The sequence below is a fragment of the Euleptes europaea genome, chromosome 15 (assembly GCF_029931775.1).
Source record: "Euleptes europaea isolate rEulEur1 chromosome 15, rEulEur1.hap1, whole genome shotgun sequence".
Lineage (NCBI taxonomy): Eukaryota > Metazoa > Chordata > Lepidosauria > Squamata > Sphaerodactylidae > Euleptes > Euleptes europaea.
In genome coordinates this window covers 32,400,933-32,427,584 of record NC_079326.1, presented here as the reverse complement: position 1 = coordinate 32,427,584, position 26,652 = coordinate 32,400,933, and the positions used below count along the sequence as shown (strand labels likewise).

Here is a 26,652-nt window from a genome sequence, read left to right as displayed (position 1 = left end):
ACTGGGAGGTTGGCAACCCTACTTCTGCTGCTAGCCACACGCTTGCCAGGGGGACAAGGGGATGTCCTGTTTGCTGCATGGGTGTCCTTCCTCTGTGGCCTATGGGGAGACACTCAGGCCACATGTCTCTATTGGGACTGCACTATCACTGGGCCTTTCCACCCTGCCCTCTGACGCTCCACGGGGGTGGGGGGAGTGGCATCAAGCAGCAATGGCTGCAATGGCAGGGGGTGGTTTGCTGTGCTTGTGTGGGCTATTCAGAGGGACATCATTGGGTGCCACTACTTAGTGGTGTGTGTTTCTGGGGTTGCTATGGATTTTCATGCACTCACTGTGTGGTCTGTGCGTTGTGGAGAGGCACATATTGTTCCCCCCCTGCAGAATGTCCACAGGGATTCAACCAATGGAATTGCTATTACATTGGAGGCTGGCTGCCACTCATGCAGCGGCTCCCAGGATTGGGCTGCCAAACTACATTTAGTATTTTACTTTATTCTGTGCAGCCTTTCCACCCAGCCAGGGCCCCCAAGGTGGTGAACATCAAAACATTAAAACGTGTCAACATGCTGAAACAGCATTGAGAATAAAGTATAATTACACAATTGATTAAAACATAGAAGCACAATCACACATAACACAACCAGGGAGGAGGGTCAATAACTGTAAAAGAACACCAAACCAAACAAAAAGGTCTTCACATGCTGGCGGAAGGCAATGATGGAGACAGATAAAGTTTTGGTGAAATGACGGAGAAGGCCCTTTCTTGGGTCGTCACCTGCTTAGCCTCAGATGGTGGGGGCACCCAAAGCAGGGCCTTCAAAGATGACCAGAGTAGGTGGGCAGGTTCATATAGGAGTAGGCAGCCCTTCAGGTCTGCTCGTCCCAAGCCATATAAGGTTTTAAAGGTCAATACCAGCACCCTGAAATGGGCCTGGAAGCAAATTGGGAGCCAGTGTAGATGGAACAAAACTGGAGTGATATCACCCACTCCAGTCAACCTTCTGGCATTCTGTACCAACTATAGCTTCTGGTCAGTCTTCAAGGGCAGCCCCACATACAGCACACTGCAGTAATCTAGTCTTGATATTACCAGGGCATGCACCACAGTGGCAAGATCTTTTCCGCCCAGGAAGACCTGCAGCTGACTCACCAACCGAAGCTGGTGAAAAGCATCCTTGGGCACCACTGCCACCTGCTTACACAACAGGAGGTTCAGGTCCAGCAGCACCCTCAAGCTATGAACCTACTCCTTTAGGGGGAAGGCAACCCCATCCAGAAAGAAGATACACCAATTCCTGGGTCAAACCTTTTCCCCTCCAGTAGCACCTATGTTGTCGGGATTAAGTTTCAATTTGTTAGACCTCATCCATCCCAAAACTGCCTCTAAGCATTTGTCCAGGGTTTCGTTTCCCCAAGATCCACTGGAAGCATGAGATAGAGCTGAGTGTCATGAGCATATCTGTGGTAACTCAGCCCAAATCTCAGCCTAAACTTGCATATGAATCATGTCTCATATCCATGCTGGCTCCACCATGAAGATCAAAAAACCTGTAAGAGGGAGCTGGGCAGGGATAGGCCAGATATTTGTACAAACCTGCAGAAAAATAGGAGGAGGAAGAGAGAAAAACCCCCGAACAAGTAAATGACATAAATGAAACAGACGTTGCTGGGGAGTGTGTGGGAGTGTGTGGTTTTTTTGGCATTTTGGCTCCCAAACGTCTCTGTTTTATCAAAAACAAGAGATAAGGGGGTGGTGTCATAGAGAGAAAATGGAACTACAATTAAAAGAGGATGCAAGGAGAAAGCATGGGGAATTTAGGGGAATTCTAACATGCACGCATTAGCAGAGGCAGCAATCCTATGCAAACTTAATTTGGAGAAAGTCCCATGGAACAAGGGAAGTTTTTTCCCCTAAATATATATGCAATAGAAGATTTCCTAGTTTTATTCATCCATAGCAAATCTTACGTATGTTAGTTTTTAAGGCGCCTTAGCACTCCCAGGCCCTTTTTCCATATGCCTAATTTTCAATATTATTAAAACAAACCATCTTAGAATTACTACCAAATATGATGACTGCTTAAAGCCTCTGTCAGTGGCAGAGAAGCCTGCCCAAACATTACCATTTCTTTATTGATTTTATATTCCACTTTTTGACTAGTCTCCAAAGCCACTTGCAAACCTTCATAAAATGGAATCAATTTAATTTCCAAAAAACTAAAACCACATGTTTCGAGAGGGGAAACCAACTGAACCAGAAGCAGGCATGTGACGGTATCTTTTCCTGCCTTCTTTCTTCTCCTGGCCCTGTTCCTAATCTTAACTGCCGTCTTTAAGCGGGGGTCCTCTGGGCTCCCCTCATACCACCCAGATCCAGTTCAAAACCTTATGAAAAGAAATAATATGATGGCCAGGTCAGGTTACAAGGTCCCACAATGACCAATGCTGTGAGTCCCCCCACCCCAGCAGCCTTTCTAGGGTGTAGATCATGACTTTTGGAACTCCAAACTAAGTGGGGAAAATAGGACCTCTGGATGGGAGATCTTCAAGGAAGATCAGGCAATGGCAAACCACCCCTGAACATCTCTTGCCTTGAAAACTCTATGGGGTTGCCATAAGTCAGCTGTGACTTGATGGCCCTTTCCACCACACTTATTTCTAGGGCACAGTTTTAGATATATGCTGGATCAGGATGTCTCAAAACATTTTCCAAAATCCCTGTCTAGTTCTTTACATGAATAGCGCTGAATTTTGCAGATGGGTAAGCTGCCCTAGTCTGTAAAGGTCCCCTGTTGCAAGCACAGGGTCATTCCTGACCCATGGGGTGACGTCACATCCCGACATTTTCTAGGCCCGTGTTGGCGAACCTATGGCATGCGTGCCACTTCCGGCATGCATAGCCCTCTCTGCTGGCACGCGCGGTTTCTCCAAGCCGCTGGCCTTTCCGGCTCTGCCCTGCTCTGGATGGGGGTGGCTGTAGCCCAGGGGTGGGGAACCTCCCACATCATTGGCGGCCGGCCAGGCGGGTGGGAGAGCGGGGAACAGAAGCCGAGCGCCCACACTCAGCATGGCCGGCAGCTTCTCTGGAGCCTGTGTGGGCGGAGGGGCGTGGCTGACCGGTGGGTGCGAAGGAGGCGCCCTCTGCTCCAAACCCCGCCCTCCTCAGGCACCACCCCCAAAACCTCCCACTCAATGGGGAAGAGGAACTTGGCAACCCTAGCCTCTCCCTCTGGGCCCCCTCTGGGGGTGGTATTCAGGTTAAATTGCCTCATTGGCACTCGGCGATAAATAAGTGGGTTTTTGGTTGCAGTTTGGGCACTCGGTCTCTAAAAGGTTCGCCATCACTGTTCTAGGCAGACTTTGTTTACGGGGTGGTTTGCCAGTGCCTTCCCCAGTCATCTTCCCTTTACCCCCAGCAAGCTGGGTACTCATTTGACCGACCTCGGAAGGATGGAAGGCTGAGTCAACCTTGAGCCGGCTACCTGAAACCAACTTCCGTCGGGATCAAACTCAGGTCGTAAGCAGAGCTTGGACTGCAGTACTCCAGCTTACCACTCTGTGCCACAGGGCCCTGGTCTGTAGCAGCACAATAAAAACAGAGGGCCAGACATAAAGACTAAGGCCATTTTTGCTTGGCAATTAGCAGCGCATTCCAGGCTGAAGTGCCCCGCATATTTTTTTGAGTTTTTCACGCTGACCTGTCACTCAGGAAGTGACTGCTTCGCATTTCTGAAGAGCCCCTTTAACGTGACCTTTTGTGTTTGCTCCCCCCCACCTGGAAGAATCCCCTCAAGGAAGTATGCAAAATCACAGCAGGGTGTTAGCTATGCAAAGGGAGATTGCTAATAGAAGGAAGGAAGGAGCAGGCGAGTGGGGGTGGGGTGGAATTTCTCCTTTTGCGTCGGGATTGTGAATAGGCATTTAAAGGCCGCATTCAAAAAGTGCTTTGAGCAAGCATCAAAACTGACCCTGCAGAAATGGTCTAACAGATGTGCATCTGATGAAGTGAGCTTTGACTCGGAAAAACGTAAGCTTGAATATATTTTGCTCGTCTTTAGATTGCGACTGGATCCCTGTTTCGTTCTGAAGTCAGGCGCTCCTTGGTCTAAAACGCATGGTCAGTTAGCCCAGTTACAGCCCTGTTCAAGCCCAGTTCCCTCCCAGTTTCACCCAGGATCAAATCTTCGCAAATGGATGGTACCTTATTTACTCTTCTTTCAGCCCTGTATTGAAGCGAAATGAACCCGCCTTTTCCCATTCCTCTTCTGGGAGAAACAGAAATAGGGGAAACACAGATAACTGGCATCACTCACAGCCAATCACAAGGGAGTTTGTGAAGAGGCAGGAATTCAAATGCTTCCTGCCTGCTGCTACTTGGGAGCTTTTTCTGAGAAAAAGAAAGTCTTTTTTAAAACTAGGCTTGGATTCCCCCCCCCCTTCTTTCAGGTAGCTCTTTTTTTTTTTTAAGTTCTTAAAATGCTTTTAAAATTACAAGGGGGGGAGGGGGAAGCCTCCATCAATCAATTCGAAAGGACCAATCACCAGGAGCTGGGGGGGGGCGCTTACTTAGCAGGAACCTGCATTTTCTGTTTACATGGATCCATTTGCACATAGTTTAGTCCCTGCTCATTCCAGGTAATGTGGGTTCGTTTGATCCTGGGTGGAACGGGGCTGGAAGTGTGCTAAGTGACCATGGCCATTTACGCATGGGACGTTTTGCCCTGGATGTGCCGCTCCCTAGATGCACATTCCCCCCATTTGAACGTTCAAAACTCTGCACGAGGGATTTTTTCCCCGAGTTTTCAGAATTTGGATGGGGGGAAATGTGCCTCTAGAGAGCCGCAAACCCAAGGCAAAAGCTCCCACGAATAAATGGCCCATATGCGTTTTAGACCCTTGTCTCTCTTTCAACTCTTGCATCACATCCCCACCGCCGCGCCCCAGGCTTCCACCGTCGGAGCCGAGCCATGACCCAGGAAGGCCCAGAAGGGATGAGACCGCGCGGACCCTGCCGCCGCACCAAGCCAGCAGGCGCAAAACTCCTCGCCTGGCAACCGCCTTTCCAGACAGGAGCCAGGCACCCCAGGAAAAAAAGGTGATTGGCTCAGGGGCCTGAGCCTCCGCCAATCGGCTGCGCTCGCTTGGCCTCGGAGGTGGCCGCGGGGAGCGTCACAGAGTCTGGGGAGTGCCCGAGGGGGGGATTCCTCCGGGAAGGCGGCCGCCCCTGCCCTCGTTGCCAAAGCCGCCGCATCCTCGCCCCGTCCGCCTCCCGAGGATGGCCAGGGCGCACCGGCGCCGCCTGCTCACCTGCTGGGTGCCTCTAGTCGCCACTTTGTGCTGCTGCTGCGCGCGCGGGGAAGCCTCAGGTAACCCCTGCGCCGTGCGCGCGCCCAGCCCGGGCTCGCCCCCCCCCCACACGCCCCCGTTGCAGAAGCCTCGAGCATAGAACCGGGATGGGGCGGTGGGGAGTGGGAGGCCCGTTTCCCCCGAAGGAGCCAAACCCGCTTCTGGGGCGCGGTTGTGGACGCTCCGGGGTCGGCTCGGAGGAAGGGAGGCCGGTTGCGCAGGGGAGGTTTCGCCTTTGCTCTCCAGGTGCGCATTTCTCTCCCCCCCCCCAAAGCCGTATTCTCAAAACTCTCCATGGGGGAGCAAGAGTCCAGTGGCACCTTAAAGGCTAACAAAAATATTTTCTGAGCTCATACCCTGCCAGAAAATATTGTTCACGGTGGGTCGCCGTGTTAGTCTGTCTGCAGTAGCAGAAAAGAGCAAGAGTCCAGTAGCACCTGAAAGACGAACAACAATATTTTTCTGGTAGGGTGTGAGCTTTCGTGAGCCACAGCCTCACTTCTTCAGATACTGAAGAAAGGGCAAGAGTCCAGTAGCACCTGAAAGACGAACAAAAATATTTTCTGGTAGGGTGTGAGCTTTCGTGAGCCACAGCTCACTTCGTGGCTCACGACAGCTCATACCCTACCAGAAAATATTGTTGTTCGTGTTTCAGGCGCCACTGGACTCTTGCGCTTTTCTACTAGAAAATATTGTTGTTCGTCTTTCAGGTGCTACTGGACTCTTGCTCTTGTCTACCACTGCAGACAGACTAACACGGCGACCCCCTGCGAATTATCTCCATGGGGGCTTCTTGTTGAGTTTTGAGGATGCGGGCGGGTGAAAAGGAGCATCGAGAGGGCGGCCCACGCAAGGCAAAGCCTCCCGGGCGCAAATGGCCGAAGGAGGGGATTGTGGCGCAAAGGGGCGCGGGGGCATCGGCCGCAAGTCGCCCCTTCCCGGGGAGGCGCGTGGCGCAGGGCAGACGCCGGGAAAAGAGAGTTTGGGGTCAGAGGGAGGGGGGAAAGGAACACGCCCGAAGGGGAAAGTGCGTCTTTCCCATTACAGAGAAACCGAAACGACCCCCCCCTTCCTCACCTTTGAGGGTGGTCGTTTCAGTTGCGCAGGAAAGGGAAAGACGCAGGAAAGGGGAATCAAACGCGCCCCCCCCCCCGTGGGCTTTGTGGCGGAAAGCGGGGGGGGGGTCGGTCTCCAACAGATGTCCCGTTCCCATGCCATGCGGCGTGGGGGGAGTTGCCTCCCAGGCGCCTCCCTTCTCCCAAGAGCCGAGTCGGAACCGCCGCCGGGCAGGTTCTGGCGCCGCAGCAGGGCTGGGAGGCCGTGCCCGGGAAGTCACACGAAACGGGGAGGAGGGCATGTGCAGAGTGCCACGGTGGGGGGGTGGAAGGCCCGGGCGGTTGCTGCTGCGGTCGGACGCAGCACTACTGGCCATTTATTCATGGAAGGTTTTGCATTGGATTGGCCACTCTTTAGATGCACTTTTCCCCCACCCAGATCCTCAAAACTCAACAATAAGCCGCCATGCAGAGTTTTGAGAATTCAGATGGGGAAAATGGGCATCTAGAGAGGGGCAAATCCAATGCAAAACCTTCCAACTGCCCCTGGAAAAGAAGCCGCGCCGGGGGGGCGGAGGTGTTCGGGGGCGAAGCTCAGCCCCCGGACAGGCAAAGTGCCTTGTAGGCGATCCAGCCTCCCCCCCCCCCCCGTTGTTGATCTGCAAGGCGGACTCTGGAGTGGGCGCTGCCTTGCAAGCCCCTTCCCACCCACTTGACTGTCAAGGAAGGCGCGCGGTCCGTGGGCGGAGGCGGGGGAATTCCTCGAACCCGTTGCGGCCGCTGGCCCTTCTCCGGGAAGCTGGACGCGGAAAAACGAGCGCTTTTGTTCTCGTCGAGGCCTGTCGGAGTGACCCGGCCCTCCTGGAGCAAACTTGACCCTCCCTCCTCCTTCTCCCTCTGCGCTTAAGAAAACAACAGCAGCAAAACAGGCCACATAGGCAGGGGAGGTTTTGCCTTGGGTTTGCCACTCTCTCGGTGCACATTGTCCCCATCCGAATTCTCAAAAGCCCCCATGCAGAGTTTTGGGAATTCAGATGGGGAAAATGGGCATCTAGAGAGCGGCAAATCCAAGGCAAAACCTCCCATGAATAAGTGGCCGCGGCTGCCCAACTGGGCAGAAGTTCCAGCGTGCTCCTGCCCGTTGCATTTCCACACCGCAAATAACTGCTGAGCCTATTTCATTGCAGCCTGAGGCTGAATCTAGGTGTGAGGGTGGTTGGCTTCATTTAAGGGTGTTCAGTGCTGATCTCTGATGCGACAGATATTAGTTTAGAAGCTTCTAAGATCACAGCAGATAGCAAAAGAGGGGAGGGCAAGCATTGTGTTTTGTTTTTTGCCATGAAGGAGGGTTTTCAAGGCAGAAGAAGAAGAGTTGGTTTTTATATGCCGACTTTCGCTACCACTTAAGGAAAAACCAAACTGGGCTTACAATCACCTTCCCTTCCCCTCCCCACAACAGACACCCTGTGAAGTAGGTGGGGCTGAGAGAGTGTCACTAGTCCAAGTTCACCCAGCTGCCTTCGTGTGTAGGAGTGGGGAAACAAATCCAGTTCACAGGATTAGCCTCTGCCGCTCATGTGGAGGAGTAGGGAATCAAACCTGGTTCTCCAAATCAGACCCCACTGCTCCAAACCACCACTCTTAACCACTATACCATGCTGGCAAGAGACATTCAGAGATGGTCTGCCATTACCTCCCTCTGCATCACGGCACTGGTGTTCTTTGATGGTCTACCTCTCCGACTACTGACCAGGGCCCACCCTTGCTTAGCTTCCAGTATCTGAAGAGATCAGGCTAGCCTGGGCTATTCAGGTCAGGGTAATCAAGCAATGTGTTTGTGTGTAAAGTGCCTTCAAGTTGCAGCTGACTTATGGCAACCCCTTTTGGGGTTTTCATGGCAAGAGACTAACAGAGGTGGTTTTGCCAGTGGCTTCCTCTGCACAGCAACCCTGGACTTCCTTGGTGGTCTCCCATCCAAATACTAACCAGGGCTGACCCTGCTTCGCTTCTGAGATCTGACGAGATCAGGCTAGCCTGGGCCATCCATCAGGGCAATAATACAATAGCAGGGGCTAATTCACAGGTGCAGAATAAGAGAAGAGAAAACCATAAGGTACACTCAATAAAGGCAGGAAGGAGATAACAGTGAGCAGAATATAAATAAAGGGAAGGGAGGGAGATGCCATTTTTAATTCTGCCACATCCCTCCTCCTCCTATTTTGCTGCTTCAATTGGCTCCAACCAAAAGATGCTCGCTCACTCACCCCACCCGGTCATAAACTAGTAACTTGTTTCCCACAACAATGGTTTTCTAATTGTATTACTGGCTAGATGCCAGGGATGACTTCTGTCAAGCAATACTCCTGGGTAAACTGGGACCTCTGACTTGCTCTGAGCTTCCCCTTTCCTGGTGTGGTGCTGCAGCAGAGACTCAAGAGATAAGCTGTTCCTTGGTTAGGTCCATAGAGAATGGAGAGGCAGTTGTTTAGTTTGGATAGTGGACAAACATCCACTTTGCTTTTAGGTAAGGTGTGGATGTAAATGCGGTGATAAAATCTGAGTGTACAGCTGACTTCGGCCGGATACGAACAGCATGTCTTTCCAGAGTGGTTTTGTTTTCAAGGCTCAGGTACATTCATACATATTTAATAGTACCGTAAAGGCTAACATTATTTATTCCAATATACTCTTTTTGTGTGAGTGAGCTTTAGATGAAGTGAGTTCTGTCTCATAGAAGCTTATGAGAGCCAGCGTGGTGTAGTGGTTAAGAGCGGTGGTTTGGAGCGGTGGATTCTGATCTGGAGGATTCCCCACTCTTGATTCCCCACTCTTCCACATGAGCGGCGGAGGCTAATCTGGTGAACTGGGTTTGTTTCCCTACTCCTACACATGAAGCCCGCTGGGTGACCTTGGGCTAGTCATACTCTGTCAGCCCCATCCACCTCACAGTGTGTCTGTTGTGGGGAGGGGAAGGGAAGGTTTGAGTCTCCCTTAAGTGGTAGAGAAAGTCGGCATGTAAAAACCAACTCTTTTTCTTCTTATGCTGGAATCAGTTCTCTAGGGTGCCACCAGCCTGACACTGCCTACCCATGTGGAATTATCATTCATATGGGAGTTGTGCTGTTTGACCTGATGGCTGCTGGTCTACCAAGCAGCTCAGGGAAACCAAGCAGGTCAGGTCAGGGTTGGCAAAGCCTGTATGAAAGAAAGTTCTACACTGCATGGTACTGGGTGGTGTGTTGTTGTTGTTTTGCACTGTAGTGCTAAAGCACTAAATCTGCAGAGCATACTAGCTACTGCACAAACATGCCCCCAGCGCTTATTTTCTTTCAGTTCGCTTTATAAAAGTTTTAGTTTCATTCTTATCCATGTTTGTACGTATAATGTGTAATCTACAACTTGATTCCTTTCACCCTTTGTAGATTTAATGCCAGGTTTTTATAGTACTAAATAATGTGCTGCCCAGACCTGGATGGACCAGGCTAGCCTGATCTCGTCAGATCTGGGGAGTTAAGCAGGGTCGGTCTTGCTCAGTATTTGGATGGAAGATCATGAAGAAAGTCCAGGGTTGCTACTCAGAGGCAGGCAATTGCAATCTGTTTGTCTCCGATTGCCTTGAAAACCCTACAGGTTCACCATAAGTCGACACGTTCCACCACCAAATAATGTGCCTGCAAAAATTCAGATACAAAAGTGCTTGTGCAAAACTTGTCAAGCCAGACATTAAACTGGTGTGTTCTCTTGGTCCTCCTTGAGCCCCTCACTCATACCACCTCATTCCAAGGAGAAGAAGAAGACTTGGTTTTTATATGCTGACTTTCTCTACCACTTAAGGGAGAATCAAACTGGCTTACAATCACCTTCCCCTCCCCACAACAAACACCCTGTAAGGTAGGTGGGGCTGAGAGAGCTCTAAGAGAACTGTGACTAGCCCAAGGTCACCCAGCAGTCTTCGTGTGTAGGAGTGGGGAAACCAACGTGGTTCACCAGATTAGAGAGTCCGCCACTCATGTGGAGGAGTGGGGAATCAAACCCTGTTCTCCAGATTAGAGTCCACCTCTCCAAACCACCGCTCTTAACCACTACACCACGCTGGCTCAGGAGGTGGGGAATAATTTGCAGGACTGTAAGAAGGTCTGTATCATGCCCTGCTCTGAGCCTATAGACCTTATAAGTGAAAAGATGTTAAAATTTCTTCTGTGTTCTAATTGTGGGCTCCAGGTGCGTCATAAGGTATAACTAGAACCAACATCCTGCCTAAGGAGAGGGGATGAATAACTGCTTTCTAGCTGAAAGTTACTTTGAGTGTTTGGTGTGGTAGAAAGGGTGGCTAGAGAAACAAAGGAACAAGGGGAAAAACATGTTGAGAGCACATGAATATAACTCCTACAGAGAGAAGTTATGATGCTGTATCTCTGTGTACATAAGTACAACCAAGGGTGTGAAGTTCTACCTTGCAGATCTCACACGCAGATAAAACTGGGTTTGCCAGACATGGTTCTTATATTTGCAGAAAACTTGCCTCTGTCTATACAACACATACTAACTATTCTCATGTTAAAAGGAGGAGCCCTATCACTGGGTATTTCCCAGTGAATTCTGGGTAGTTCCCCTTGGTTGCAAAAATAGATAACAGGAGCATGCTATTACGATGTTCTGCTTTTCCTCTTTTCTTTACCTGCGCTGCTGCCAAAGGCACTGGCTTTGGTCCCCAAGCATACCAGATGTACGTTTTAAGTGCCTCTCCTGACTCAGGGTAGACAGCGCACATACAGTCACATCCAGGGGTCAGTTGGAGTGTTGGTATGGCTTGGTGGTAGAGCATTATGTATAGTTGCCTTTAAAAGGAAGTTAGTCATGAAGAATATAGGTCCAACAGTGGCTGCTAGCCATGATGACTCAGGGGAACCTCCACATTCAGAGGCAGTAAATCTCTGAGTACCAGAGCTAGGAGGCTACGTTTGGATCTCTGTGTCCTATGGGCCCTCCCAGGCAACTGGTTGACTTCTGTGTGAAACAGGATGCTGAACTACCAGCGCGTTCCTGACCTTCAAGGGCGAAAGCCCTTAGGAGGCCATGAAGGCCACGCCGGCGTTTGGCCCCCCCGTACCGGTGCCTGGGCTACTTACGCTGGCGTTAATGGCCTCAGTGTCTGCGTGGAGGCCCAGACACCGGTCTTTGGAACCCGCCGCGGCAGTGTTGCCCCGAAATATCGGCGGAGCCTTCTGCCAGCGTCCCCCTGGCATTCCAGGGGATGTTCCAGTGTCCCAGGAGGCATTCCCGGGGCATTTTGGGGGGGGAGGAGCTGCCGTTAGGCAGCTTCCTGTCCCCTTTCAGCCCTGGATGCCAGCGCTGAGAATGGCGTTGCTGTGCCTGCTTTTTTGCAGTTGTGGCTTCGCTATTCTCTAGGGGGCTTTTTTGCCCCATTTTACACGAAAAAAGCAGGTTAAAGGTTTTTTCGTTTTTTCGGCATGCGGTGAACTTCTTAGGAGGCATCTTCATATGCAAAACAGCAGCAGATAGGGTGTTACATTTTCAATACATGTTTCAAACCCCAGTTAACTTCCTCTTTTAGATAGTTTCAAGGAAGATTTTACTAATATTCTATAGCGTCCTATAACAAGGCAATTAACACTATTCATTTCACACATTTTTTTCTATTTAAAAATGAAAATTTTAAAATTATTACTATGCGAAGCTACCCAAAATCACATTTTAGTAGTTTTACTAAATGTATGTCAAGCAGTGTGGCTTAAAAGAAATGTTAACATGCATACTTTTTAGTACCTATTTAATTCCCAAAACTCCCCTTCAATGTAGCCCATGCACAGTTAACTCCTCTAAAAATGTTCTTCTCTGCTAAAAATCTTAGCTTTTTGACACTTTTTTAAAACATCCAAGCACCATTCATAGCTCCATTCACACAAAAAGACATAAAGCAAGACAGCAGTGGGAGAAAAGAGGAATAACATGTGTTAGAGAGAAAACCAAACAGATGATTCTCAGATGTCTTCCTGTTTGGGCTGCATGTTTGCAAAAAAAAAAAACCCACCTCATATATTTATATATTTTTTCTGTGCCTTCATTTTATATAATAACTTTCATTGCTGCTAGACCCATCAGGCTAATATCCTAGTTACTATTTCTAGTTCAGCTTTATCTTTCAGTTTACAGAATACCTGCCTATTTTAGTAACCAAAACTGTTCTTCTATTCCTTCTTTGTTTTGCAAATGTATCCTAACATTAATATGTTAAACACCATTACCCATGTATTCTTTTTCTTTCTTTTTTTGCCATTAAGTGGCAGCCAAGTTATGGCCATCGCGTAGGGTTGTCAAGGCAAGAGACTTTCAGAGGCTGGTTGCCATTGCCTGGCTCTGCATAGCAACTCTGGTATTCCTTGGTAGTCTCCCATCAAAATACTGGCCAAGGCCTACCCTGCTTAACTTCTGAGATCTGACAAGATCGGGCTAGCCAGGTCAGGGCACATAATCCTAGAATCAGATAACTATCTTTATCTTCCTCTGCCCAGTATTAACAACTATTGAACAAGCTCTACCTTGACCTGGATAGCCTAGGCTAGCCCAATCTCATCAGATCTTGGAAGCTAAACAGGGCCAGCCCTGGTTAGCACTTGGATGGAAGACCACCAAGGAACCCCAGGGTCTCGCAACACAGACAGGTAATGGCAAACCACCTCTGAATGCCTCTTGCCTTGGAAACCCCACGTGGTCGCCATAAGTCAGTTGTGACTTGACAGCAAACAACAACAAACCGCAAAAATGAGTTCTAATGTTCTCTATACCACCCACATCTCTAGCAAGTGTCAGCAGCATTGCATCCTTTTATTAAAACATTCCCCAAGAGCCCAATCTATACCATGAAGTTCTTTCTGTTGTACCATATTCACATGGAGAGCCAGCATGGTGTAGTGGTTAAGAGCGATGGTTTGGAGCCGTGGACTCTGATCTGGAGAACCGGGTTTGATTCCCCATTCCTCCACCTGAGCGGAGGAGGCTAATCAGGTTAACTGGATTTGTTTCCCCACTCCTACACATGAAGCCAGCTGGGTTGCCTTGGGCTAGTCACTCTCTCTCAGCCTCACCTACCTCACAAGGTGTCTGTTGTGTGTGGGGGGGAAGGGAAGGTGATTTTAAGCCGGTTTGATTCTTCCTTAAGTGGTAGAGAAAGTCGGCGTATAAAAACCAACTCTTCTTCTTCTTCATATCCAGAGTTTAAGGATTTTAATATTTGTCAATGCTTCCTATTACCGTGAAGAAAATACTATAAGTTCTCTATTACACTTTCCCCTATCTAGGTCAGTACCCACTTTTCATTAGTCTCCAAGAATGTAATTTGTGCAAAAATTTACACATCGCTGACTAAAAGCTGATCATCTCAGTATGAAGGACCTGTGGACGCTTCCGCAGGATTTAGTAATTATGGACAAGACATCAATTGGAGCTATTTTCTTCTGTGTAAGCTTAACAGTGGAGAAGACAATCATGCTAGGAAAAGTTGAGGGCAGCAGGAAAAGAGGAGGACCCAACAAGAGCTGGATTGACTAAATAAAGGAAGCCACAGCCCTCAATTTGCAAGATCTGAGCAAGGCTGCCAAAGATAGGTCATTTTGGAGGACATTGATTCATGGGGTCGCCATGAGTCGGAAGCAACTTGACGGCACTTAACACACACACACAAGCTTAACAATGTATCAACAACTTTAGCTTATCTTTGGAATAAGTGCATATCACAGTATTAACTTTGGCATCGGAGGGCTTGACACTAGCTGGGTTAACTTCAGGATTGATTGAAGTTATTTTAGAAATACTTCTAATGCAAAGACAGTTTTGGTCTTTTCTGTAGAATCAAAGGTGTGTTAATCTGTCTGTCATTTTGGAAGGCCACTTTACAGAATTAGGATATTTGCCAATTTACCCTAAATTGAACAGGCTTCCACTCATTTTTACAAGCTTTGAATCAGAGTGTCAACAGTAAATGCACTCCCAATTCACAGTATTCTTACTTGGAAGTAAAATTAATTGGTGTCAGTAGAATTTATTTCTAATCAGAGTTACACCTTTCTAAGTCCATTGACTTGGAAGGGTATAACTCGGTTAAGGATTGCACTGTTAGTGTTATAAGGGTCATATCCTTATAGTCATTTACAGAGGTAAAAGGATGCCTGTTAATTTGCAGAAGTTGGTTGAATACTGTGAACTGCAATGCCTTACAATACTGTATAGTAAAGTATTCTTTAGAAGAGCTTCACTATAGTATTATATGGTCTTACTACAAACCAGAGACAGCAGATGGCTAATGTATTTTTCTCTCTTCTATTCAGATGACAACGCCTTCACCATTCAACATAAAAAGACCAACAAATGCATCCAAGTTAAAAACGTGCAGATATCTGCAGGTGATTGCCAAGGGTCAAAAGAAGCCTTATGGACGTGGGTCTCCCAACATCGCCTCTTTAACCTGGGCTCTCGAAAGTGCCTTGGACTTGACATTACCAAAACCAGTAAATCTTTGATAATGGTAGAATGTGACTCAAACCTTATTCTTTGGTGGCGATGTGCTGATGACTTAATACTTACGGCAAATGAGAACAAGTTGGCATTGAAGGGGGAATTGGTTACTGTAAGCAAAAACTCTTCTGACAGCTGGAGAAGAAACAACTCTAGTGACGTTGTTTGTAAATATCCTTACCATGGTATGTATTTCCTTTGTATCATCGGTATTATTGTGGGTGGGGGGAGGATGCAAATAATAACTCCCATTAAGCAAACTAAGCAAATGCTGACTCGTAAAGAGGTCAGAAGGGGAGACATTTCACAGATTGCCCCCAGACAGATCGTTTGCTGTCAGATGTATGTTAGATAGAGAACGGCAGCCAATCACATCTCACTGGCAAGCATATCTGCATTATGTTTACACTTAAAACATGTTTGTTCACATCTTTATATGCTTCAAAATAGCTTAAGTATACACTTTTAAAAAAAAGTAATTTGTGAAGCAGCGCTAAGTCTAATCCACATGGCATAGGCATTACAGAAGGCAACGTCCAGCTTAATACCACCAAAATTAATATTAGATCTATTAGATTTATTTAAGTAATATTTTGGGACTGTATGATGCCCCCCTGGCCAGGGATATACCATGGTGTCTCCACATGGTCCAAGATGAGTCAAGGGATGCCAGAGTTGCCCATTTAATTGATTAGCTCAGTTCCAACCAGCAGTTCCAAGGTTAACAGACTGGCTGGTTTGTCCCTGATTATCTCCACCTGCTTTCACCCATGCTCTTAGGCTGGGGCTCAGAGCAGCTCTGAGTTTACCAGTAGTCTCTGGCTTCGCCACTGTGATCAGAGTCGCATGTTGTCAGCTCCAAGAATGTTGCTTTAAAAGATTCAGAAGCTGATTCTGCTGGTGACAGGTGGTATGGATGGAGGAGGGGACTCCTGCTCCCCCTGCAACCTTTTCCTGAGCCTAAAGAACCCCAGTGGGCAGTTATCACATAACTCTAAAGTTGCTAGTGTTTGAACTATTCCCGGTGCAGCAACAAAATTGTGTGAATTGCTTCCCACTGGGGGTTCTTCAGGCTCAGGAAAAGGGCTGGGGGGCGGGGAGTAGGAGGTCCCGCCACTGCTTGCGCCACCATCACCAAAATCAGATTCTGAGGCTTTTAAAGCAACATTCTTGGAGCCAGTGTGTGACTAATCAGAGCGGTGAACAAGGAGACAAGTTGTAAGCAAATGTACTGTGTAGCTTAGCCGTAGGTTGATGCAGAACTAGTGCAGAGAAGAGGAAAAGCAAGATTCCATTCTTTTCTCATACTAAAATGAGACCTACTACTAAAGTTGTATACTAAGCAGTTGAGAGCCCAGTTTGAATGCGGTACTGAGCATTTGACAGATTGTGCAGGTAAGATCTTCTTACCCACCACCATCATCTTTGAATCAGGCTTTATTTCAAGATATCAACAATCGTGCAGTATTTCCTTGTTCTTCTCTTTAGACCGCTTATCTGGGCAATGCATGCATAGGAAAGCTGATCTTCTGGGTTCAGCATCATAGGTCCAGATTATAAAATAATTTTATGGAAATTGTTTTTGCTTGTAATGTTCGTGTCAGTTTGAGTGAGAAGGCAACTTTCACAGACAAAAAGTAGAGAAAGGGAGTTGCAAGCTAGGACAGATGACTGTGCAGTGTGTTCAACAAAACCATGTTAAGTGTTTGCTCAGACAACCTTTCATTACTTCAGTTATTCATAAGCCGCCCTTGTAATGATGATTTACTTTTCCACTTGTCCTCAGGACAGTGCTGTTAGGTTCATTCATATGGTCCCCATCAGGTGTGTCTCACAAGCAAAGGAGAGCAATGCCTAATATTTTTCATGGCTCAGAAGTAATAGGCCCATAAATAATCAAGGCTTAAACTTCTGTAAAGTGTGGCTAATAAGCTTACTGGGATCTCAAAAGGAGGAATGAGATTACAAGTCCTTTCAGACGTAGACCCGGACTGCATTCAGATGTCATATCAAGCCCACATGAATGTACACAAACACAGCTTGTTGCCCTTTCTTTCTCTCCTGCCCTTCCTGTAGAGAGTAATGAAGGAATCCTGGTTTAAAGTTCACTCTGGTTCCCTTTGACATACTCATGCAGGCATATGGTTTATCCGGAGTTAGTCCTCCCCCCAACATGGAATTCTGGGTTAATCCAGGCTTAGAACCCTGATTTAGGAGAGGAATGCTAACTCTGTGTACAGGTAACAAGGATTCCTTCATTCCGCTCTGCACAAGAAGAGCGAGGTATGCATGGCACACAAGTCCAGCAGTTGGGTGCACACACATTCATGTTAAAAATTGGTTCGCTGTGATTTCTGCATGCACCCTTGATTTACTCAAGTTGGAGATGAAGTGACATGAACGGTTTAGGAGATGAGTGGATAAGGAAAAACTGTACAGGATTAGGCTTGCCAAATATTGAAATTAAAAAGGAAATCTTGGGTAGGACCCAACAGGGTCAAGTGGGAGGGCCTAACAGGTCCAGGAAGAAAGCACTGTGTTCCTTTAAAATGTGTACGTATTGCATGTTTTACAAATCCTCTTCTACCAAGCAAGACGTTTGACATTTGCCCTGAGAATATAGGCCATTATTGACATACAGAAGTTCTCAGGAGGTAGGATGTGTCCCCAGTTTTTATACCTATCTTCAGTAAAAAAAAATTAGTTTAGTAATATACCATTGTACCACCTACTTCTTCTACCTAAACTCGTGTATTCTAGTAAGAGTACTACATGCGTAGTCCACTAACCCAGAGAATACCGTATATACTCGTGTGTATAAGCCGAGTTTTTCAGCCCAAAAAAAGGGCTTAGAAAACCCAACTCGGCTTATACGCGGGTCGGTAGGTGGAGGGAGGGGGGGAACTTACTACTGCCGCCGCGACCGCCATTGCCGCCTGCCCGCACACCTTCTCTGCAGGCCAGGAGCGGCCTGCGGGGCCTCCTGGGCGCAGGGAGGGGGCCGCCCCGCAGTCGCCGCCTGCCTGCGCGCCTTCTCTGTTCCACCCCCCCACCCCGGGCGCCTTCAGGGGGCTTCCATGAAGGCGCGCGGGCGGGCGGGCGGGCTCTTTAAACAGATCTGTGCCTGCCTGCTGGCAGGCACAGATCTGTTCCCCACCCCCATCCCGGGCGCCTTCAGGGGGCTTCCCTGAAGGTGCGCGGGGCGGGCGGGCTCTTTAAGCAGATCTGCACCTTTCAGCTGGCAGGCACAGATCTGTCCCCACCCCCACCCTGGGCGCCTTCAGGGGGCTTCCCTGAAGGCGCGCGGGGCGGGCTGGCTCTTTAAACAGCTCTTGCGGGTGCCTAATTTTTCCCCATTTTTGGGGTGAAATTAGGCACCTCGGCTTGTACTCGGTTCGGCTTATGCCCGAGTATATACGGTATATAGGTGTGCCTGATCAGTATGTTTCCCATTATGAAACACTTGTGATAATTCTGCCAAGCAGGCCTGGCTGAAGTTATTGAGATGCCCCAAGTGTCCTCCTTCCTGCTGCCCTAGCAAGCTCCAAGGCAGGGTGCAGAGGAAATGCCTTTGCAGTCCATCTTGGATGGAGGATCTGGGATGGTGGCAGCAGAGAAGCTACCATCTCTGCTATCACCTACAAGGATCCTCCTTAGATGGAATGCGGAGGCATGCACCCCACCTTGGACAGGCAGCAGCAGCATGAGAGAAAGGGGAGAGTATAGTGGAGGGGTGATTCTATCCAGTTCATTCGCATTACTGCAGGATCCCATGCTGTGGTGCATTTTGTCTGTGATGCTCCCTAAATCTTCAGTGAGTATTTTGGGGGAAAACAGAAGGCTCCTTGGGGCAAGCAAGACGAAATCTGCTCTGGCAGCTCCTTAGTTGTTTGTTTATTTAGGCAATTTGGCACCCCACTTTTGCCCCCAATGGCACCCAGAGCAGCTTGAAAACATAAATATAATTTAAAGAAATAATTTAAATAAATTACAATTCCGATACAAAAAATTAAAAGCACAAAGCCTCATCTTAGGCAAGTTCTGGATCCAATGAGTTGCTTCTTTCACATGAACACATGAAGCTGCCTTATACTGAATCAGACCCTCGGTCCATCAAAGTGAGTATTGTCTACTCAGACCGGCAGTGGCTCTCCAGGGTCTCAGGCAGAGGCCTTTCACATCACCTACTCGCTTAGTCCCTTTAACTGGAGATGCTGGAGATTGAACCTGGGACCTTCTGCGTGCCAAGCAGACGCTTTGCCACTGAGCCACGGCCCCTTCCCTTTCAGGGATCACAGGTTGCAAACCACTTGGGCCAGGAACCTTTTAGTTCTTGCCCTTTGTTTTTCACCTCTTGGCAAACACACACACTACCCAGGAAGGGAAAGAAGTACAGTCTTAATGTTATATAGCTGGTAGCCTTGTTCGCAAATTCTCTTTTCTGCCCTCTTGAGGTTTTTTATCGCTGTTCGATCCAACCCATTAGTTGTTTCTATGTTCTTATTTCAGGGAAAGTAGAACTCACAACCAGAGTGCTATTAGATAAAGATAGTTCCCCTGTGCAAGCACCAGGTCTGACCCATGGGGTGATGTCACGCTTACTAGGGAGACTGTGTTTACGGGGGTGGTTTGCCATTGCCTTCCCTAGTCACCTACACTTTATCCCCAGCAAACTGGGTACTCATTTTACCGACCTCAGGATGGAAGGCGTAGTCAACCTTGAGCTGGTTACCTGAAACCAACTTCTGTCGGGATCGAGCTCGTAAGCAAAGCTTTATCTTTTATGTTAATTTTTTTAAAAAAATTATAATGTAATAATTAATACAAAAAGATACAGAAAAGATACAGAAAAAGCACACCAAATAGAAAAAAACATTAATAAAAAAACAGAATACAGAATATAGAAAAAGTCAAATAAAATGAATTACACTGAGATTACTACTATCCATAATATCGATCTCACATGTTTAAATCCAACTACTTGATTTACTATCTTGATTACTATCTTTAACATCATAACTACCCTCTTTAGCGTTATTAATAAACCCCAATTACTACCTGTTAATTTCTTAATAAACTATTGCAACACAAATGTATTATTGGTTTATGTCGGGATCACACTCAGGTCATGAGCAGAGCTTTGACTGCAGTACTGCAGATTACCACTCTGCACCACGGGGCTTTTAAGAGTGCTGTTACTGTTGGTAAGATCCTCTTACCCAAACTTTGGTACATAAGAAATTGTTTTCTTGGGGTGCTTGTGTCAGGCAGTATATCGGTTTTACCTGTGCCCTCTTATACATCTGCATGCCAAGGGCCTGTTCTGCCCAGCCCTTGTTACGCTCCAGCTCACAAGGCAAAATACTCTTTGTAAATTCCCCTCTGAGGGGAAAAAATCGGCATGTCTGAGCAAGTTAAAATTACTTTATGGCTTCTTTTGTCCATTGTTGCTCTGGAAGAACTTGATTGAAAGCCTTTATCACAGGTATTTCTGGGCGTACTCTTTGTGCTCTAAGAGTTCTACAGAATTTAAAAGGAAACTATTTCATAGTAGTTGCATTTATAATGGTTTGAATCCCATTGTAAGACTGGCAGACTGATACTAAAGAGCTACTTTTTAACAGTATGTGTAAGAGTCTGCACATACATGAAAAGCACTCTCAAATCAGTGAATCAGCTGCACTGTCATAACATACATATCTATATGTCTGTGCAAAAAACTTGGAAGACTGACTGTTTTGTAAAGAAACCAGCCAGACCAGCAAAGTTGACTGGAACTGAAGAGTTAGACATAAAAGGGTGGCCAGTTTTACATCCTGTTGAGTTGGATTGGGACCACCTGAGAGGCTTCTGTGCTTGAAATAGACCACCGGCTTGATGGTCTCCTCTTCTTCTGTTATCTGGTCTCTGAGGTTTCCATTCTCCTCTTCCCTGTAGGATATATTAGGTTTTTAATTCTTTAAGTGGAAATGTTATCTAAGTGTATGCATTTATTGTACTGTGGTTTGACTTCTTAAAAAAATAGAAAGGCGTAATCATATATAAATACAGTCGAAGTGTAACTGGTGCACACTCAGACAACGTGTGACCAACTCCACTGCCAGCTGTTATTCTATTTACACTACAAAAATCCACATCACAGTAAACGAGGATCCGGTAGTAAACTCCATCCAATTCACAAATACATTCTTTAGGACTTTGACAATGTGGAATACCTGATCAGATGATTATCCATGAAACTAGTACCCACTGCGGTCACCTTCCCACCCCCCACCCTAAGAGATTGGTCCTGATCTTATACATTGTAATGGGAAATTGGGAGATTGCAGCATAGGACTGCCCCACTTTCTGGGTCATTTAGTTCAGTGGTGTCTACTCTCAAGTAAGTGTGTGTTAGGCTCTATTGGTGAGACTGGAGGGCGAGTGAGCAAGGGTGGTGCCTCCTTGTATCCAGAGAACAGTTTGGGGTGCTGCTGTGCTTCGGGGGGCTAGCGTGGCAGTTCGGGGGTCCATCAAGGCTCTGTGCGCAGAATCCACCAAAATCTGGAACTGTTACTGCATGCATTAATTTTACACATGTATGTTGCATGAAGCGTATTATGAAATACAGCTAAAGTGACTTAAAATGGTTCTGTTTCACTGATAAATTTAGATTAAATATATAGATTCATTTTTGTAGTTAAACTGTTAATATGTGATAAGCACAAGACTGAAAGTTTATCTGTAAGAGCATGGTTTTGCTGTTTGTGAAGTTTACGATTACAGTAGATGAAGACTGTTTCCGTTTCTACTATTAAATGCCTCTAAAATCTTTTTAGTGGTGAACATGCATGTGTGTGTGTAAAAAATTAATTTGGATTATATTATTGAAACATTTACTTCTGGTTGTTTTTCTACAGAGACGTATACAAGGGAAGGTAATTCCTATGGAAAACCCTGTGAGTTCCCCTTCCTGTGTAATAAATCCTGGCATTATGACTGCATACACAATGACAGGTTTCCAGATGGTGAATGGTGCTCTACTACATACGATTTCGATCAAGACAGAAAATGGGGGTACTGCTTAAAACCAGGTAAGCGGCATTCCTAAAATAGCATCCTGAGACATTTTAAATCATAATTTATACTGTATATTTTTGTATTTTATATGCAAAAAATCAGGTGAGTGGGACTCCTTATCTAATGTAACCTTAAACGATTGTCCTATTGCAGCTTTCTGTGATGTCATTCTAAAAGTATAACACACTAGTGTTTCTATGTACTTCCAGCTTGCAATATATAACATTTTGGGAACAATGCAGTTATTGTATTAACATAGGGACTGAGTCAGTGCAGTGTGGGGATAGAGCCCATTTTTGGCAGCCCCCACACTATTTGATAGCATTGTTTTACACTAGGTAACTTCCCTTGAGCCTTAGTGAGGAAGGTGAGCTGCAAATAAATGTGACAGCAGACAATGCGAGTAGGCATTGGAGGAAATAGGAGGTCTGTGTACACATACCGTATCTGTATCCAGACACACATGTACACCTACACCCTCTGTAACTTGCCTCTTGCAAAGAGGAGGAGCTGGATGTGGGTGTGGTAAGGGGGCGTGGTCATCCCAATCCATGCCAAACCAGACCCCCTTTCTATACCTGGGTGCATAGAGGATGGACGGTGACAGGAAAACAGCATTTTGAGGAGCACTTTGTATCTTCTTTATTTGTGGAAGTTGTGTATAGATATTGTTGCCAGGCTTGACAAAATTGGGTCTAATTGCTTAATTGCTTATTTCCTTTCATCAGAGGATGGTTGTCAGAATACATGGGAGTATGATGAAGCTTCTGGGAGTTGCTTACAGTTAAACCCCCGGGCTTATCTTTCTTGGAAAGAAGCTTACGTCTCATGTCAAAGGCAAGGTGGAGATTTGCTGAGCATCACCAACGTATCTATATTGAGTTACTTTAAAGGTGAGTCTGTCTGTAACTCCTGGGGCATGCTGGAATTGGCCTATCAGAAATTGGGAATCTGAGCAGAATGAATAGCTTTCAAAATGGCTTAGTAGTTATTATTTTAAAATTCCATAAGGATGTTGAAATCTAAAGCCTCTTTTGATTTATTCACCTTCTTCAGTGAGACAAGGTGAATAAATATAATTAATGATTGTTATTCTACCAGTAAGTTGGTACAAAATGCTTTAATATCTGGGTCGGCGTTGTGTATGGTATCCCATGCCTTGGAGGAGGAGAGAATGTATTGGGCAAGTTCTTGGGACCTGAGTTATTTTTAGGGTTTTTTTTATACATATATAACAACATCAGTTCCATTGCCTGTTGCTTTTCTGCTTATGTCCGCTGTATCCCTTGAACACTTGCTGACCCGTCATCACTTGAATTGTGCTGAATTTTCAGTGCTGTTAATCTTGCAGCAGCTGAAGAATACAGGATCCAACTGATCTGGGCCACAGCATGGTACTTTCTCCCACCTCATTTTTCCATCCTCAAGTCAGGTTTCCAGAGCTGCTGTTTGCCCCACGTGAGGGACTATACAGGCAGTTGTTCAGGGAGTGGTTGATGTTGGTAGGATCAGTGGTCCTACCAACTGTATCATGCCACTGTTGGCACTCTCTTTTTTTTTTAAGTGGAGATAGTTGTAGACACTGATCACACTTTTAAAAATCCATTTTTAAAAGAATTGTCTTGTTTCTTGTCTGTAATGCCCTGTGGATGAGGTCACCATGAGTTGGTTGCAATTCAACAAGACATTCCTCTTTTTTTTCCACCAGATAAATATTTCATGTATTAATTTACAACTTTTTTGTCATCTACATAGATAAAGATGGCATCGCAGAGATATTTTGGATCGGATTAAACCAACTGGACAATTATGGAGGCTGGCAGTGGTCAGATCACACACCCTTGCACCTCGTTAGCTGGGGCCCTGGTAACTATATTATAAGTCTGATCACATTATTTTATATAACCCGCAGCCTGGAGCAAATGTTTGTTCTTGTTCTCCTTTCCGTTGGCCTTGGTTTGGCATGTTAGCTATGTTTATTTTTGTTAATTTGTTATATTTTAGCTAGTTTTATAGTTGGAGTTGCTCTGAGGGGGTTCCCTGAGGGACTGAAAAAACTGGACATGTTAATTGTAGTAAATAAACACAACACTGAATCTTCTTCATACTGTGCCTATGTGGAGACATTTTGCAAAAAGGACAAGAAAGGATAATACGTACATCATCTCTTCTAGCCCCATAACTATAAGATATTTATTTATTTAAAACATTTCTCTGCCACCTTTCCACCTATCTAAGGGTCTCCAAGGTAGATAGTATAATTGTATTCAGTATAATACAGTACTAAACAGAAGCAAGTCCCATTGAGCCCAATGGACTTGCTTCCTTGAAAATATGCTTTGGATTTCAGATAAACAGTAGTCTTTTTCCACAGAGATGCAGAATTCATCGCCACTAGATGGAACAAGTTGTGTGGTTATGAATGCTGACACAGGCCTCTGGAAGAGTTATCCTTGTGAGACTGCACTTCCTTATGTCTGCAAAAAACCATTCAATGGAACCAAATTGGAGCTTCCAGGTAAATCAGAGGTGCATTGCGGATTTCGTTCCTGGCATATAGTTACGTAGTTAGAGTGCAATCTGTTACACACTTGCATGGGATTAATTCCCACTGAACATATAAGATTTACAAGTTTTATGAATTTCTATATATATATTTTTTGTCATGCTCTAGTTGCTCTTTTTTAGTAGTTTGTACTGTGCCTACCCCAACTTGTAAATTGCCTGGCATGTAATTTGTTTAATTATCTTCATCCTCCAGAAGTTCAAGACTACAGGGGGACCCAGTGCAATTCTGACTGGCTTCCTCACAACGGGTTTTGCTATACGCCAGTGAACAACCCTGTTTCCTGGGAAGATGCACAGAAGTCCTGTAAAGCACAGAACAGTGACCTAATGAGCATACATTCCTTAGCAGATGTTGAATTGGTTGTTTCCAAACTTCATAATGGTAAGTTTGGCTAGGCATGAGTCGAAGAATAAAGGTCTGCCCCCGTGAGGTCAAGCACTTGGATCAACAGAAGGTCTTCAACCCATGGCTTGTGACCCACCAGAGGGCTGGAGAGCCCCACATACTGAGTTGCAAGTCCCGATAAAGTTGGGTGGGGGGTATTGCATTTTTGAAAGGACCTGGTGCTAGTGTGCATACATAAAGACAAGGTCTTCATGCTTCCCTGCCTCTCTTTGCACACATGCTGAGAGGAGAGACAGGATGGCAAGCTAAGGTCATTCAGCAATGAAGAAGAGTTCTTTCCTTTTTTTTTCTTTTCTTTTTTTTTAGCACAGATAGGTTCAGAGAGACCCTTTTCTCTTTATTTACCAGATTCATATCCTGCAGTTCAGGGCCACCAAGGCACTTAACAACTAAAAACAAACAGTATTAAACAAACGATATAAAAACACATCATGAAATGAGTTAAAACTATGGATACATATATAAAAATTTAAACACAGAACCTTCAATTAAAATTTCAATTAAAACAGAAGGCAGGAAGGAGGTTCTCTGAGGGAATGCTGGACACGCACACAAAAAGTCGTCATCCTCAGGGAGAAGACAGTGATAGAAGGGGACAGACAAACATCCCTGGGGATTGAGTTCCACAGCCTTGGTGCCACAATCTACCAAATTTCTCTTTATGCCTTCTTGCTCCCCTCCCTTCACACAGCATGGCCTTTTGGTCCTCCAGTGCCCCAATAACTTTGGCTATTCCTCTTCTTCATCATATGACTGTGATGATATCCATTCTTGTAGCTCAGTGAGTTCCACGCTGCTCCCTTGAGAGTTAGAATAAGAAGAAGAGTTGGTTTTTATAGGCCAATTTTCTCTACCTTTTTAAGGAGAATCAAACCGGCTTACAATCATTTTCCCTTCCTCTCCCCACAACAGATACCTTGTGAGGTAGGTGAGGCTGAGAGAGCTCTAAGAGAACTATGACTAGCACAAGGTCACCCAGATGGCTTCATGTGGAGGATTGGGGGAAACCAACCCAGTTCACCAGATCAGAGTCGGGAGGAGTGGGGAATCGCACCTGGTTCTCTAGATTAGAGTCCACCACTCCTAACCACTACATCACACTGGTTAAAGGGGATCTGGCTCTGGAAGGTTTGGAAATCAATGATGTAGCAGAAATTTGCTATAGATCTTTGAGTGGTGCTATCCTGTGTTTGTGGCCAGATACCTTGCTATTAGGATCTCCAATAGAGTAATAACATATATAAGATACCCTTGGTTAAATTGCATGGTAATGTGGGAATTGCAAGGAATTTGGTGGTTTTTTATGCAGTCTGAAAAAGATGTTCGTAAGATTATATGGTTATTCTCCTGCTAACTTGTTTGATTACCCCTATCATTTTGTGAAATGCTTATATTTACTGTTGAACATAGAAACAAACGACAAAATGTGGATTGGTTTCAAGAATAAGGACGTGCCGGCTTCTTTTAAGTGGGCAGATGGTTCCAAAGTGGTATTCACTTACTGGGATCTGAATGAGCCAAACATTCCTTTCAACAACCCTCCTAACTGTGTGGCCTATTCAGGAAAGGTAAAAAGTTCTGTGTTCTTCTGGTCAGTTTTATAATTATAAATAATAAATTACCCAAAGTGTCTTTTGAAAGCTACAGATTAGAGCATGTAAACTGTTTAATATCAAATATAAATAG

The 26,652-nt window shown here is 46.0% G+C and overlaps 1 protein-coding gene across 1 annotated transcript in view; it reads left to right on the top strand.

Annotated features, from left to right (window-relative positions):
* The window catches only part of LY75 (lymphocyte antigen 75), a 118,496-nt gene that overhangs the window by 11,356 nt on the left and 80,488 nt on the right, over nt 1-26,652 (top strand). Inside the window, exons 2-8 of the mRNA XM_056861177.1 lie at nt 14,747-15,118; nt 21,833-22,006; nt 22,721-22,885; nt 23,748-23,858; nt 24,367-24,510; nt 24,754-24,942; nt 26,377-26,534. Coding sequence (XP_056717155.1) covers nt 14,747-15,118; nt 21,833-22,006; nt 22,721-22,885; nt 23,748-23,858; nt 24,367-24,510; nt 24,754-24,942; nt 26,377-26,534 — 1,313 coding nt within the window. The remainder of the gene's footprint in view (nt 1-14,746; nt 15,119-21,832; nt 22,007-22,720; nt 22,886-23,747; nt 23,859-24,366; nt 24,511-24,753; nt 24,943-26,376; nt 26,535-26,652) is intronic.